The following is a 16,383-nucleotide window of genomic DNA, read 5'->3' as shown; positions in this document are numbered from 1 at the left end:
CATGACACTTAGGTTAACTGCAGTGAGTGATAAATAAGGCTGCGATTCTTTCACGGAGGTCATGGAAGTCACGGATTCTGTGACTTTCTGTGACCTCCATGACTTCCACAGTGCCTGGTGTGGCTGACTTCAGGGCCAGCTGCTCAGGCACCCCACAGCCAGCTGCATCGGCTGCTGCTGGAGCGACCTGGGGCCAGCTGCTCTGGTGGTCCCTGGGGCCAGTTGCTCTGGCCACTGCTCGGGAGGCCCGGGGCCAGCTGGCTTCAGGGGCTGCCCAAGCAGCGGCTGGTCCCGTGGACAGCCCAAGCAGAAGTCCTGGGGGAGACCCCAGGAGTGCCCAAGAAGTGGTCCTGGGGGAGACCCCAGGAGCGCCTGAGCAGTGGTCCAGGGGGGCTGCCCAAGAGCCAGTTGCACCGGCCACTGCTCAGGTGGCCCCATGCAGCTGGCTCCGGGGACCACCAGAACAGCAGCTGGTGTGGCTGGCTCGGGGAGTGCCCAAGCAGCGGTTCTGGGGGTGCCCTGGGGACCGCTCGAGCAGCAGTGGTCCCAGGGCGGCTGGAACAGGGGCCCCAGAAGTAGAGATTTAGTCATGGGTATTTTTGGTAAGTCATGGAAAGGTCACAGGCTATGAATTTTTTTTTATTGCCTGTGACCTGTCCATGACTTTTACCAAAAATACCCATGACTAAATCTTAGCCTCAGTTGATGTGTCCACCTTTTAATGGGCCCTTTATACTAGGGCTATGAGAATTCTTTAAAAACAGTTGTAACAAAATTTGATCTGGTAGAACCATGTTTAGTGAGTACTGTGTTTTAAACTGTATCAAAATACATCTTGCCTCAGGCAAATATAGACTGGTCCTGTAGTGCAGTAATCTAACACATTTCTCCGGTGGGAGGGGAGATTTTACTGTCCATACGCATCATTCCGATTCCAATGTGGACAGGACATTTGTTATATATTTAATTCCTTATTTGTGAATCAGTGATATCAAATTGATGGAAGAGTGCACAGAATTTCAGAATATAAAGTACTAGGCAAGAAAACTTTCTAAAATCAAGTTAAAACTGTTACAAATGTTGCATTAATTTTAATTTAGAGGGATACATTCTTTATTTAATACATCTTCCTTTTAAAATCACTTTGAATCTAGTATTTCTGGAATAATTCATCATAAAATTATAACATACTGTAGTTCTAACTATACTTTGAATTTAAATTCTAGATCTTAAAGAATTGGTTATAGAGTGCAGTCATAGGGAGTGATCGACATTCACTTACCGTAGTTCTTCTTAAATGGAATGTTGATAAGTAGCAAGTAATATACAACAAGTAGCTTCTTTTCTATGGCTTAAATCTTCTTAAGGAATGCCTGTTAAGTAATTTCTCTAACTTTTTCACTTATAAAAGTGTCTCTGCCATCTAGTATGTAGTGTTTCTTTTAATTCCTTGACCCTTTCTGCCAAGGCCTAAACAAAGAAGAGTACTGCATGTTTGTTCAGTGAAATTTTGCAGATAGGCACTGACTTTTTAGGAATATGTCATCTCAATATTGGGCCATCCAAGTTCCTGGTGCCCTTTTCTAAAATCAACATTGCATTTTCTGTTACAACAATGACTTCTTTCATTTTTTTTTTTAAACCACTTCTCTTTGCTGTTTTTGTTCTTGCTTATTGAATTAAGGTAACTGCCCAGATATCTAGGTATATCTGGTACAGCTTGAACTCCCCTCTGGAGAGACTAGGGCTAGCACTTTTGTCGGTAAAACTTAAGTTGTTTTGGGGTGTGAAATAAAAAAAGGCTGCCTGACCAATATAAGTTACACTGACAGAAGCGCTGGTGTGGACAGTGCTATGTTGGCAGGAGATGCTCTCCTGCTGACATAGCTACCGCTGCTCTTTGAAGGAGGTTTAATTATGTCGATGGGAGAGCTCTCTCCTGTCAGCACAGAGCAGCTACATGGGAGGTCTTGCAGCGGCACAGCTGCATCGGTACAGCTGTCACTGTAAGGTCTCTAGTGTAGAAATAGCCCAAGTGTGACTTATGTACTTGGTACTGATATATTTTAAAAATAAACCAAAAGACCTCCCCTAACTCCACAGCCAAAACCTATGCTGTATCTTACTATGTCTTAAACGTCCTGCAGGAAATTTAATTTTGTTGTTTTTCTCTTTGTAATAAACACATTTTGCAACATTCATACCAACCAGAGTATGACTTCCTACCAGGAATCCTATTTTTAAAATCCTGAGGTTTTAAAAAAGTGTAGTGAATTTAGTGTTCATAAAACATGTTGGTTTGATAATCTTCTAGGCCGAAGCATGCTTTAGCCTCATCATGGGTAGTATAAAGTTTCCACTAATGTACTTTAATTCCGACCTGGAGGGGCAACCTCTTAGAGTGAGGATAATTCAGTCTCCCTCTCAATTCAAAACTTGGCTTGTTCGCTGATAATGTCCAGTTGCATGCCAGATATTGGTAAATGTTATGGTGTTCTTTGTGATTCAAACAGCTGCCTACTAAGAGCTAGACTGAGACCACAACTTATTTCATGTGAGCTATTGAATAGCCAGCAGATGACACTATTCAGATGGGCACTCTCTCTTCCCCTCCTTTTCTCTCCCTCTTCCCCGCCATATTTTTTGAAAAATAAAAATCCGAAGTGTTTCGACATTTATCTAAAATAAATGTTTTTTATATATTGATAAAATATATAGTTGTATGGTTTTCTGATTTGGTTACATATAAGCTAACAGTTCTATGACCCTGATTGTAGGAACCCTGCATACTTACTGTGGAAAGATTCAACTCTTTCATGTTTAGTTAAGTATGGATGGATTTGGGGAGCAAAACGCTATAGCCTTATAACAGTGTTATCATAAAAGTGTACTTACTGTCTCCTTAATAGCATTGCCCAATATTGAAAATATTTCAGTTAAAATATTCTGTTTGCAAGAATTGGCTATATAGAGAACGTGCAGGGAAAGCTAGATATAAACATATCTAGAGTAAACTCGGTGCCCTAACTTTATCTGTGAGTCATGTTTGAGCTTGAATTTTAAAATTCTAGCTCTCATGTTAAAGAACAGGCAATTTTTTAGTACTAAAGTAGCATTTTGGAGGACACGGTGTTAGCTGGAGCTATTTGGGCTTTTCAAATGTGATGCTATTTTAACTTTGAAATTAAGATTTCAATCTTGATTTTTTTTAAGTGCCATTTTTTAAAAAGTACATGATGCTTTAAACTAAATGTTGATTTGGCTTAAACTCTTTTTTTTTTATTTAGGTTTGTTATAGATGGTCACATTCCTTACTTGAATGCTTTTCAGTATTTTCCAGAGGAGATGAAATTGTATGGAGTTGATCTCAAGATCTTTCATGTAGAGGTGACTTTTATCCTTTTGTTTTTATTTAATAAGCTACATATCTTATGGTATATTGTACTTCTGGGTTATGGTACTGACAATTTGAGTGAATCTACCTTTGTTATATTATTTTGCTTCCTGGTAGTAATGCAGGAGCCAGTGAGCAAATTATTCTGATTACTTTCATATTTAAATTAGAATAATTAGGTTGATAACTTGATAAGTACTAAACAGGTTTTTCTCATAGATTCCAGGGCCAGGAAGGACCACTGTGATAATCTAGTCTGACCTCCTATAACACAGGCCATATAACTTCCCCAAAAATAATTCCTAGAATATATCTTTTAGAAAAATGTCTGATCTTGATTTAAAAACTGTCAGTGATGGAGAGTCCACCACGACCCTTGGTAAATTGTCCCAATGATTAATTACCCTCAGGTGTGTGTTTGTATTATGTTTGCTTATCTCTTGGGAAATACAGAAAACATAGACAGGTTTCAGAGTAGTAGCTGTGTTAGTCTGTATTCACAAAAAGAAAAGGAGTACTTGTGGCACCTTAGAGACTAACCAATTTATTTGAGCATAAGCTTTCGTGAGCTACAGCTCACTTCAGCTCAAATAAATTTGTTAGTCTCTAAGGTGCCACAAGTACTCCTTTTCTTTTTGAGAAAACATAAATACTCCTTTGAATACTCAGTTGAAATCTCCCTCTCTTTGGAAGCAAGTTCTATCAGTTTTTTATAGTATGATGTGTTCTTGCTGTATTTATTGGAATTTGTTTCTTTTTTAGCAAAATCTTCTTATTTAGCAAAATTTACATTGTTAAACTAAAGAGTTCACGTTAATATGTTCTGTCCACATGAAAATGGTCTCCCTGCTGCTTGTACTTAGCTGTCTTTCCCTTTGGCCCACTTTGTAGAACATCTACAGCACTTACTGCCTCATACCCCTTCTAGCTATGGGATTCTCTCTTTGAGTACACTGCACAGTCAGATCCTCTTCTGCCTGAAATTGGTGGCTTCTGTGTGTGTGGTTTCTCTTCCTCCTCCCATTCCCCCGGGAAGGAGAACTTGACAACATCCTGTACCTGACCACTGATGCCTTACCAAGGAAGGCATTACAAGAGCTGACTGGAAACAAGAATTTTGTTTCATGAAAAATTTTGAGGATTCAGAATTTTTCATTCCACCTAGAAAGAAAACAGATCTTTTGACTTTCCCCCAAAAAAGAGAGAGGGAGGGAGAGAAACCAGAATACCCCAGAATGTCCAATAACCTGTTGGCTAAGGCACTGCCTGGAACATGGAAGACCCAGGTTCAAGTCCCTATTCTGCCTGATTCAAGAAATGTTATGTACAGCCAGGCAGTCAGAGCAGAGATTATGCTCTGAGGAAAAAGTCTGGGATGCACATCTTAACACACTTAAAACCACTGTCACCAAACTAGAACACTTCAGAGAAGTAGACTGCATCGTTGAACAGACCACCCAAATACTCTGTATTGAAGCAGGTTCTCTCAGGAAAAAACCCTCTGATCACACACTTCTAGTCCATGGACTCGTAGGACTGGTAGAGGTCAAGAGGTCTTCTAGGCCAATCCCCTGCACTCAAGGTAAAACTAAATGTTTATCTAGACCAGTGGTGCTCACACTTATTTGATCATGCCCTCCTTCTTTGTGTCTGTAGTAGTTTATGCTCCCCACCCACCCTGTATACAAGTACATATGTTGATATATGCGGTGGCGGTGCTTCACTTGAATCAGTTTCGGCTTCTTTGTTTTTCGCTTGAGTTGTTTTTGTTTCTGTTGCACGAATGAGCCAACGATCCATTGTAATAAGAGCAAAAGCAAAACTGCGATTGTGGTCTGTGCTTACAATTAAATGTGCACACTGTGTCGTAGCGAACGGATAAACGTACAGATGGCAACAACTTTGTTTGAGAACCCTGATCTAGACTATGCCTGACGTGTTGGTCTAACCTGCTCTTTGTGGAATCTCCGTCATTCGAGATTTTAATCTCCCTCGGCAATTTATTCTAGTGCTTAATTACCCTAACAGTTAGGAATTTTTTCCTAATGTCCAATCTAAACCGCCCTTGATGTAATTTAAGCCCATTGCTTCTTGTCATATCCTCAGAGGTTCAGGAGAACAATTCTTCTCCCTAATCCTTGTAACAACCTTTTTTGTACAATATTTGAAAACTGTTATCGTGTCCCCTCTCAGTCTTCTCCAGACTAAACAAACCCAATTTTTTCAATCTTCCCTCATAGGTCATGTTTTCTAGACCTTTAATCATTTTTGTTGTTCTTCTGGACTTGGAACTTCTCCAATTTGTCCACATCTTTCCTGAAATGTAGTGCCCAGAACTATACACCATACTCCAGTTGAGGCCTAATCAGTGCAGAGTAGAGCAGAAGAATTACTTCTTGTCTTGCTTACAACCCTCCAGCTAATACATCCCAGAATGATGTTTGCTTTTTTTTTAACAACAGTGTTACACAGTTGACTCATGTTTAACTTGTGATCCACTATGACCTCCAGATCCCTTTCCACAGTATACCTTCCTAAGCAATCGTTTCCCATTTTGTATACGTGGAACTGATTGCTCCTTCCTAAGTGGAATACTTTTACTCTTAAGTGGAGTCACCTATCACCCCACACTGATACTTTCCCATGGGGTATCATTAAACAATAACAACCCATACATGATGGGGACCACATCCTGAAAGAAATCTTTCCCAACCCCCTCTTCTGGCTTTCAAGCAACACCCTCCAACCTTGCCAAGCTCACCATGAGAAGCAAGGTCTCCCTACAGATCAGGACACATCAACTCATAGTGGCACCAGACCCTGCCAGAACAATAGATGCAAAACCTGCAAACATATCTCCACAGCTACGATGATCAGTACCCCCCACAACAAACCTTTCAAGATTCATGGGTTCTACACATGCATATCACAACATGTTATACCTCATCTAGTGCACTAAATGCCCCAATAACTGTGTGGGTGAAAACAGAAAATCATTATGATCTCAAATGAACTCTCATAGAAACATGATAAAAGTAAAAAACACAATATCACCTGGGAACAAACAGGTTTCATAACATGATAACTCCATATCTGACCTCTCAATCCTCATCCTCAAAGGAAATCTGCACAGCACCTTCAAAAGACAAGTTTGGGAAGTTAAATTCATATCTCTGCTAGACACTAAAAATCATGGACTTAATAAAAACACTGGATTTATGGCTCATTTCAGCAATCTGTAACCCACTAACCCTCCTTTGTTGTATGACTGCAGATGTGTTAACTGCCCACTTCACCTTGAATGTTCTGTTCTACCTTGTATTTAGCTGTGACACTCTGAGGGTATGTTTACACTGCAGTTAGACACATGTGACTGGCTTATGCCAGCTGGCTCAGGCTCAGGGGCTGTTTAATTGTGGTGTAGACGTTTGGGCTCAGGCTGCAGCACTTGCTCGAGAACGCTGTGAGGTGGGAGAGTCCCGGAGATGTCCCTGAATGTCTACAGCACAGTTAAACAGCCCTTTAGCCCAAGAGCCAGAGTCATTTTGCAAAGGCCAGCCGCGGGGGTCTAATTGCAGTGTAGACATACCCATAGTATCTTTCCCAGGCCTGAAGAAGAGCTCTGTCTAAGCTCGAAAGCTTGTCTCTTTCACTAACAGAAATTGGTACAGTACAAAATATTAACTCATCCACCTTGTCTCATTCATATTAGAAAGATATAGTCAAAAGTACAGTTGAAAGATTGCTGTGGTGATTATGGCCTGTGAATATTTTTCTTTCTTTACTTGTGACCACCTAATATCTTGATTGCTCAATAAAAATGGCTTGAGTTAAACAGATGCCACAAATATGCAGCAGAATCAATTCAGCATTGTTCAAATAAAGCTAAAGACGTAAAAAACATTTTGTTCTGTAAATCTGTCAAGTTTTAGTTGTTTTTTAAAAAAATAATAATAATAAAAAGGCAGTGGGAATCTTTTATTTTCCCTGTGAGTGTTGGATGCAGAATAATTGCTAGTTTGCCTGAAGGAAAATATAAAATCAGAATTTCCCGTGGATTATGAAGAGAGACTTACACAACAGTTTTGATAACTTCCTGTTGTGCGTGACAGAAACAAGGATTGGACTGTGGGCCTACATGTTAACCTTAAGGGCTCAATTTTAGAAATTATCACTTTATATCAAATCCTTATAGATTTCAAATAATCTGTGCTGGTTCATTATAAAATTTGTTAGATGATTGTCTGTCAGTAAATCTCCTATTAGGATTAGGTTTACAGTACCTAATTAATCCAAAGAGAAGTAATAGCTCTACTACACACTCCTTCAAAAAATAGTTCAGTACATTTACAGCACTGAATCTACTTTATGGAAAACTACATTAGTGTGACTAATAATGAAACTTTTTAGTGTATTCTGGCCTTATATTTAAACTGGTTTGTTTTCCTTGAGATTTTTTTTTTAAAGATTTTTGTGTGTGTGTGCAATGCTTACAATAAGCACCTATTATAAATAGATTTAAAAAAATGTTTGAATGCAAAAGCATTTTGAGTTTCTAAAAATCATCCATTGTTGTTTTTCTTTCACTTCTTTAGTACACATTCCTTAGCTAGCCTTATAAAGGTTAGTCTGTATTTAAGATAAATGGATTACTGTGTCCTAACAAAAGAAAATGGTCACTGATGTTTCCAATTTTTTGAAGAAAAAAAATAATTGGTAAAATTACTTTAATACATTAGTAAGGATAACTTAAGATTTTTTAAGGTTACCAAACTTTTTAACTATAAGGGTGGTTAAGCTCTGGCATAGGCTTCAAAGCGAGGTTGTGGAGTCCCTGTCATTGGAGGTTTTTAAGAATAGGTTGGACAAACACCTGTCAGGGATGGTCTAGGTTTAATAGGTTCTGCTTCAGTGCAGGGGGCTGGACTTGATGACCCTGTGAGGTGCCTTTCAGCCCTACGTTTCTATGGTTCTATAAAACAATATAGAACTACTGTTTTGGGGTCCAATCCCACAAAGATATGTATGTGAGTAGTCTCTTTGAAACAAATTAGAGCAATTCATGTGGCTAGAGATACTAATGTGCATAAGTCTTCGTAGTATTGGGGAAGTCTACACTACAAAAATAATTCTACTTAGTTACGTTGACGTACAGCCACCACGGTAATTACATCAGTTTTTTTGTGTGCACGCTACAGTCCTGTCAGTGGTGCATTTCCTCAGTAGGAGCACTTCCCCCGATTTAACTGTCATTGTGGGGCAGTGAGAGCCCAGAGGTCCAAGCAATGGGGCTCCAGGCTGTCAGCCACCGGAGCTCCAGCAATGCCCCTCTGCCATGTACATTGGCCAAACTGGACAGTCTCTACGTAAAAGAATAAAAGAACACAAATAAGACATTCAAAAACCAGTCGGAGAACACTTTAGTCTCTCTGGTCACTCAATTACAGACCTAAAAGTTGCAATATTACAACAAAAAAACCTTCAAAAACAGACTCCAATGAGAGACTCCTGAATTGGAATTAATTTGCAAACTGGACACCATTAAATTAGGCTTGAATAAAGACTGGGAGTGGATGTGTCATTACACAAAGTAAAACTATTTCTCCATGTTTATTTTTCCCCCCTACTGTTCCTCACAGTTGTCACTGTTCCTGACAGGTCTTGTCAACTGCTGGAAATGGTCCACCTTGATTATCACTACAAAAGGGTTTTTTTGTTTTGTTTTTTTCCCCCTCTCCTGCTGGTAATAGCTCACCTTACCTGATCACTCTTGTTACAGTGTGTATGGTAACACCCATTGTTTCATGTTCTCTGTGTATATAAAATCCCCCTACTGTATTTTCCACTGCATGCATCCGACGAAGTGAGCTGTAGCTCATGAAAGCTTAAACTCATATAAATTTGTTAGTCTCTAAGGTGCCACGAGTACTCCTTTTCTTCTAACTGTAGTGTAGACCAGGCCTCAGCCCCTTAAAGTCTGTTATTAAATAAAGCTCTGAGATGATCCCTTCAAGTCAGGTTTGAGGCACAGGGACAGCACTATGAGGCAGTTTGCTAATCCTATTCTGTGGATTAGAGGACTAAATTTCCTAGCTCCTACTTCCTTCAGTCCACTAGAACACTGCCTTTCCTCTTGGTGACTCATAAGGTGAGTCTTGGTGACTCATAAGGTGTCACTTTTTCCCCTCTGAGTTGATACTGAATCAATGCCCTAGCAAGGTGTCAGTTGGCACTGATTTGTTAGAGTTTGTGTCTTTTAGGGTATGTCTCTCTGCGGAGTTATTTTGGGCTCTTACTTGGCTGTTGCACCTAGCCGTGCCGCACACCTCTCCCCCCCCCCCCCCCCCCCCCGCTGTCCACATATAAAGCCATCTCACCCAAGTTTGGTGTAACTTTAAACCCAGGCTGGTTGGCTTGTCTGGGGGTATAGGCTAGAACTTAGGTGCCACTTTCCCTCGGGCTGGTAACCAATGTACCTTGCAGTGAGGAGTGTTGATCCTCCAGTGCCTTCCCAAAATTCTGCCTGTTCCAGAAGGACAGACAAATTGTCCTACAATTCACTGGGGGAAAGAATCCTAGAGCAGCTCAGCTTAGTGCAGCACACAGAACCATGGGTTATGACCCCAGAAATCCTATTGATGCACTTGGGTGAGTGCAGTACCAGTGAGGCCATAGTAACTTGGCTGTGTCATTGCAGTATGCTTGCACCTGCATGATGTTAAACAGCCAACCTGTTTCACCTAAAAAATAAGTGCATTTCAGTAACTAAGTTATTTCTGTACATGTAGTTTATTTGGGATCTTTTGAAATCAAAGATTCTATAGAAATGTATTATTTCCTCAACTTTAATAGAAGAAAAGTTAGGAGCTGCTTAACATTCACTGTTTGGGCAAACTGTGCAAATTTATAAACTAGACAGTATTTCTTTAGTTATAGGTGTGGATTTATTCTTCCTAATTATAGTACTTTTCTAGGAGGGGCTGATGAAATGAATCACTCCGTTTCAGAACTGTACTTACCTACCTTGTCCCGCCTACTAAAGAAGAGTAAAATTCCTTTTTATTTCTGGTGTTCCATATCTTGCATCAGGCCACTCTGTTGAAATTCTTACCTTCAGCTTGACTGAAATGATTTAGCTAAGTGACACAAATGTAGTCTGGGTTTTGAAATATGTCCCTAAAATGAACACACGAACATGCTAAACCATTTCCTCATCTCTTTGGAGTTTTTAATATGTAAGAAGTTCCCCTATTTTTAATTTTGACTTGTAAACCCAATGAGTATTTTACTAGTACTTGTATGTGTCATTTGCTATTACTTTACTGCATAAAATAGCCTGGGTTGAAGATCTGAATTTCCCATTTTTCTGAGTAAATTTGTAATCTACTGGTCAGAGAGCATGTGTGTCCATGACCGTCCATTCCCTTCTGTTCTCAGACGGGGTGTGAGTCAGTAAGCTCATGCTGTAGAGACTCAAGCGTTTTAGCTATGGAAGTCCCCAGTTCAAACCCTAATGTTGGCCAAGATGGTGACTGGTAGAGATGCACTTGTTGAGTAAAAATATTTAAGTATTCATGATATTTAGTTTCCTCCATTTCCTGATTTGTCAGGTCAGAAGTAGTAGTAAAAACAAGTCCTTTAAAGTGTGGTTCTGCTCTGAGAAGTAGCACTGCGAAAAATGTTGTGGTCATGGTGACCTGTTCATCTCAGTTATTCTATTTCTAAAGTATTGAGTTTGCAAGTTTAAAAATTTTTTTTAGACTGACAGCTGTGCAGACTTCTTTTGAGATCTGTGAGGCAAGCTGAGTTCTTTACTGTTCTTGCATCATCTTCACTAATAAAGGTTCTACAGGCATTAAGGGATACCTATAAACTCCCTTGCTTTGAATTGCTTTCCACATGTGTAATTGATCAAATTTAGTACACAAGCCTGCTGCACAAGAAAGAATAGAATTAAAATTTTTTGAGCTGGGGTGACTCTGCGTAAGTAATCAAAAGAAAACGTAGGGAAAAAAAAGTGCATTTGTAAATAGCATGAACAGATGTAACTGTATATACACACAATCAGGTCTGAATACGTAGTGGCTTTTGCGGGTAAAACGGTAACTTAAAAAATACGGCACCTGTAACCCATCATGTCTTCCAACTCACAATTAAGGGGCAGATTAAAATTAAATTATTTTCCTTCTTCTTCTCTTCTTTTGTTCTTTTCATTCTTCTTTCCTTTGCAGGTGGAAATGCTCAATTACTGGGCCCCAATAAGCAGAAAATGATTTTGAAAGCCCATCACACAGTTCCCTTGCAGAACTCCTTGCTCCACTGTATTCACATTAAACTGCTTGGCCTACCAAGCTCCGCAAGTAACCTAAGAAGGGTGGAGCAGGATGGCAGCAGCTTCCCTTTCAAATTCTGATCCTGCCCAACAGTAGATTTGAAGTTGTCTTGAACATCTAGTTGGATTGCTCTTGCTGACACAGCTTCAGGGTTAGAAGGAAGAGTAGGAAGAAAGGAGAATTGAAGTAGATTGGGGAAAGAGGGTTTAAACAAACTCAGATACAAACAGTGTTATATTTTCTATATGGAATATTTTTTGGCAATTAGTATTACAGTAGAAGGTTTTCATTTGGTTTATTTTTTAACAAATCATTTTATGAAGATTCATTAACAAACTACTAATTGTTCTAACATTGAAAGAGGTGTGTTTTTTTTTCTGCTAGTTATATGCCTTGTGCTGCAGTGCATTCCCGAAGTCCATATATTGATAGATGAACAGGCACAAACTATTGAATGGTGTTTGCTTACATGTTCCTTGGTTTTTAGTTACTCAGTTTTATTCTGTTGGCATGCCCTGTTATCATATCTGTAAAGTTGGCCAGAAAATGGAAATTCATTCCCACCAAAGATTTAGTGGGAAAAGATTTCCAGAAAACTTCTGTTTTAGGAGAACCAAAGTAAAATTTTCAGCTTCTGGGTGAAAGTAAAACTTGGCAAAAACCTGTCCAGGTGCGCAACCTGGGAGCCATCATTTCAATTTTTCTGACAGAAAAAATCAATTTTTCAGCAACATTGTAGTTTTCCTATGGAAAACTTTAATTTTGTGAAACGGGCATTTGCTGTTTGGAAAATATAGTGGAAATTTCCTGACCAGCTCAGCTTGCCTGCTGCTGCTCTAGCTTTTAACCAGTTGTATTTGTCAGCAGGTCCTTTACTGAATGATCCTAGTCATGACAGTGTCATTGTAAAATCAGTGGCTGGCTTTGTATCACTAATGTTTGATTTGTCCAGTTAAAAATGTACTGTAGTAAACAATACATTAGTATAATCATGCTCTTTAGTCTATTCCTTTTATGCTGAGTATTTTTGCTTGAGAGAGTAGAACTGTGGACTGCTCTGAAAATATAGTACCTCATTTGGGCATTTTATGCTGTGAAAGGCAGGGGAGGAGTATTCAGAGACCCTTGAATTATTCATTTATATATTTAATTTGTATAATTCAGATTTAAAGTGTATTTAAGCATTGTTCTCTCTCTCAAGCCTCTAGCTAAGACTTGTGCTTTCCTTTGAAAGACAGCATTGTACGAGAACACATGATAATATATCAATCTTAAACAAAGAGCTCTGCTCGGCCTTACCTATGGAAGGTGCTGCTGCTCCTCCATAATATTTTAGCACAGCTGTTTGCAGCCCCGTTTTACTAAAGGTGACTCAGAATTTGTTTGCTGTCAGTGTTAAAAAACTGACCAGCAAGAACACTTAAAACTAAAACTCACATCCACAAAATGGTTACATTAATCTCCTTCCCCCCACCCCCCTCCAAGTAGTATGCGAGTTGTATAAATTAGATATAGCTTAATGTCATCCTTCTAGGGTTTCAAGTGGATGTTATGACAACGTTTCATCTCTTCAGATATACATTTTTTAAAAGTGTATGGGGGGAAGCCTAGGTTTCTTTACTGTAGGCTAAAAGTGGCCCCATTAAATAGATGTATATGAAATCTTTGCTTAAATATTTCTCAGTTTTTGTTTTGGAGGAGTTGTTAGGACAGCTTGCTAGTGAATGTTCATCTCTTCAGCATGGCTCACCTTTTCATCTTGATTACCAAGTCTTTCACATTGGTGAATAATGTTGGCAGCCCAGCACCAGTGAAGGGAAGGAAAATTCACAACAAGTCTGATGGGGAAAAAAATGCAATAAAAGCAGAAGCTTAATAATCTTAGATTAAAGAGCATATGGTGCCATCCTGGAATAGAAGACATGACAAACAGCCTTTTATGAATTATTCATTTTATTTCTCTCTGTTCCAATTCTACTTTCACATTAAACAGATTATCTGCGTATTTCCAGACCGTTTGAATCAGATTTTTGAGCATTGTCTTGTTCAGCTCTTACAGAAAATGGGTAAGGGCTTTGATTCATGGATAAATTAAACTTATATAATTTACATACAAAAAAACCCTACATTTAGAAGTTATTTTGTTTGCAAAGGTAAGCACTTAAAAATTAGGAAATGCCAGAATTGAGGTTTCCTTATAAGCTTAATTTGGTCCCCTTGTTTGTATGCATTAGGCTGCGGTTTTTAATTACATAATCATATGTGGTTTTTAATCCAGGACCCATTTTTAGTGCATAGGATGGATGGTGCTTGGGAAAATGAAGCAGCTGTTCAATATTTATTTTTATCTTCATAATTCCAATGTGTGGCTCCATTCCCTTATTTACTGCGTGCCATCCAACCCCTGCACTGACTACAGAATGCTTCGGTTCCTCGTGGTCTCCTCTTTGGCATGCATCACTATAATATCAGCATGCCTCAGTCATTAGTGAATTTATCTTTACATCTTTCCTGTGAAAAGAAAGTATTATGAACATTGTATGGTGGGCAAACTGCGACAGACAGTGACTTGCCCAAGGCTACACAATGAATCAGTGGCTGAGGCAGGATTGGAATGGAGGATGACCTCCTCCTTCCATTGGGACTTGTGCTTCTAAATCTCTTTGACTTTTTGAAAATCTCCCCCCTTTTTTCTTATTTAATTTTTCAAATTCATTTAAAGACATACGATTTAAGGGAAATCTATTGAAATTAGACAAGGGCACTGGAGCGAAGCGAGACTCATGAGTGCTGCACCTCCTGCTGGTTGTCTTGGGAATTAGCTCTTTCCAGCTTTTGGCGCGCCCTCTGCAGGCTGGTGTCTCGTCTCCCACTGGCCCTCTGGCCCTCCCGGACCCCGGTTCTGGAGTTCTGCCCCATCAGTACCCCCACACTCTGGGTCTCTCTTTCAAGGGGAACCCCCAACCCTCTAAACCCACCTTACCTCAGTGGCTACTACCAATCATCATCTAAGCCCCGCTCACTGGGGCAGACTGCAGTGTAATGGCCACTCATCATTGGCAAGTGGTTAGGACCCGCTGCCTCTGCCTATTCCCAGGCTACACCGCTGCAGCCCCAGTATCTTTCTGGGCCTTTACCAAGGCCTGCAGCCTGGGGGTTTACTAGGCTGGGTCTCCTCAGCTCCCTTTGCCCTTCCCCAGCACTGCTCCGCTTAAGATACCTCATTCTCAGGCAGCTAGCCCTTCCCAATCCAGGGCTAGAGTGAGATTCCTGGCCCACAGCCCTCTTATAAGGGCCAGCTGTGGCCTGATTGGGGCGTGGTCCCATCTGTGGCTGCTTCCCCCAGTCAGCCTTGCTATTCCCAGCTGTAGCCCTCTGCAGGGCTGCTTTTACTATGGGCTCCCCAGGGAAGCCCTCTCCCAGGGCTGTTTTAACCCCTTCAGGGCAGGAGTGGGGTGACCACCCTGCTACAGGCACTCTATTGAAATCAGACAATTTCAAATAATTAAAGTTTTCAGTATCCCTTATAGGAAACTTCCAGCGCTTAAAATATTCCAGTCTCCCAAGTTTGTTGGATTGTACATTTGCATTTTTATTGTAGGCAGCTTCTTGACTGTAGATAAATCTGTTAACCAACTGTTTAAAACCAATCTGTTGGGAATTAAGTTGAAATGTTTGTTCATGTCCACAAAACTTTCCCCACTCCAGTGACAACTGTACATCATTCTCTACTTCCATGTATCAGTCCCTTTGTGAGTCTTTAGACCCTATTGCACAGTTGGATCCACACAGTGCAGGCAGATTCTTGCATCCAAGGAGAGCTCCACTGAAATCAGGATCGGGGTCTTCGTTCATAAACTTGATGGAGCAGGAAACCTCTTCTTTGCTTGGCAAGTTTGCCCAAATTTAAAGTGTTAGACACACTTTTTAAGGTTTCAGAGTAGCAGCCGTGTTAGTCTGTATCTGCAAAAAGAAAAGGAGTACTTGTGGCACCATAGAGACTAACAAATTTATTTGAGCATAAGCTTTCGTGAGCTACAGCTCACTTACTCCTTTTCTTTTTACACTGTTTAAGGTAATATTATGGTAAAATTATGTTTTATTGAAGAATGCATTGTTTTTCTTTGAAGGGTAGTGTGACATGCGTATTGTGGAGGTGCCACAATTAGAATTACATCATGGTTAAAGCACATATTACATCTTTTAAAGCACCTATGGTTTACAAGAAGCAAACTTGATGGGGCAGTGGATAAGAGACTTAAAATTGTTTTTGGAAGTACAATTTTTAGAACCAAATAAATTGGTTTACACCATAAAAAGTAAGCACAGAACAGAGATGGTTACTTGGTGGTAGTTTCTAAGAATGATAGCAAGTAGGCTGTGTCTTATTTTTCTGGCTACTGAGATTTGGATGTATCCTCTGAGTGTCATTTCATAAAATTCTTATCTCTATTCCCCTTCCCAAAGATGTTAGAATTGACACAGAAGCCAGTTAAGGCTCTGTTGAGTTTTTAGAGCTTAGTAAGAAATACAAATAGAAGCATATAAGTTGTGCAAATCAACTCTGCTGCCTTCATTTTTATCATTCAAAACCATAAACACCAGTTCCCTCCTCAGTCCTGCTACTGTTTTTGGAGTCCATTTTAACCCTTCTAT

General features: G+C 39.9%; 1 protein-coding gene across 4 annotated transcripts in view; it reads left to right on the top strand.

Moving 5' to 3' along the window:
* TAF1B (TATA-box binding protein associated factor, RNA polymerase I subunit B) overlaps positions 1-16,383 on the top strand; it is a 58,156-nt gene that overhangs the window by 16,546 nt on the left and 25,227 nt on the right. For all 4 annotated transcript variants that reach the window (XM_073336045.2, XM_073336046.2, XM_073336044.2 and 1 more), the window contains one exon: positions 3,288-3,387. In XM_073336045.2, coding sequence (XP_073192146.1) covers positions 3,288-3,387 — 100 coding nt within the window. The remainder of the gene's footprint in view (positions 1-3,287; positions 3,388-16,383) is intronic.

This window comes from Lepidochelys kempii, chromosome 3 (assembly GCF_965140285.1).
Source record: "Lepidochelys kempii isolate rLepKem1 chromosome 3, rLepKem1.hap1, whole genome shotgun sequence".
In the NCBI taxonomy this organism is placed as follows: domain Eukaryota; kingdom Metazoa; phylum Chordata; order Testudines; family Cheloniidae; genus Lepidochelys; species Lepidochelys kempii.
This window is presented reverse-complemented; position numbering and strand designations above follow the sequence as displayed.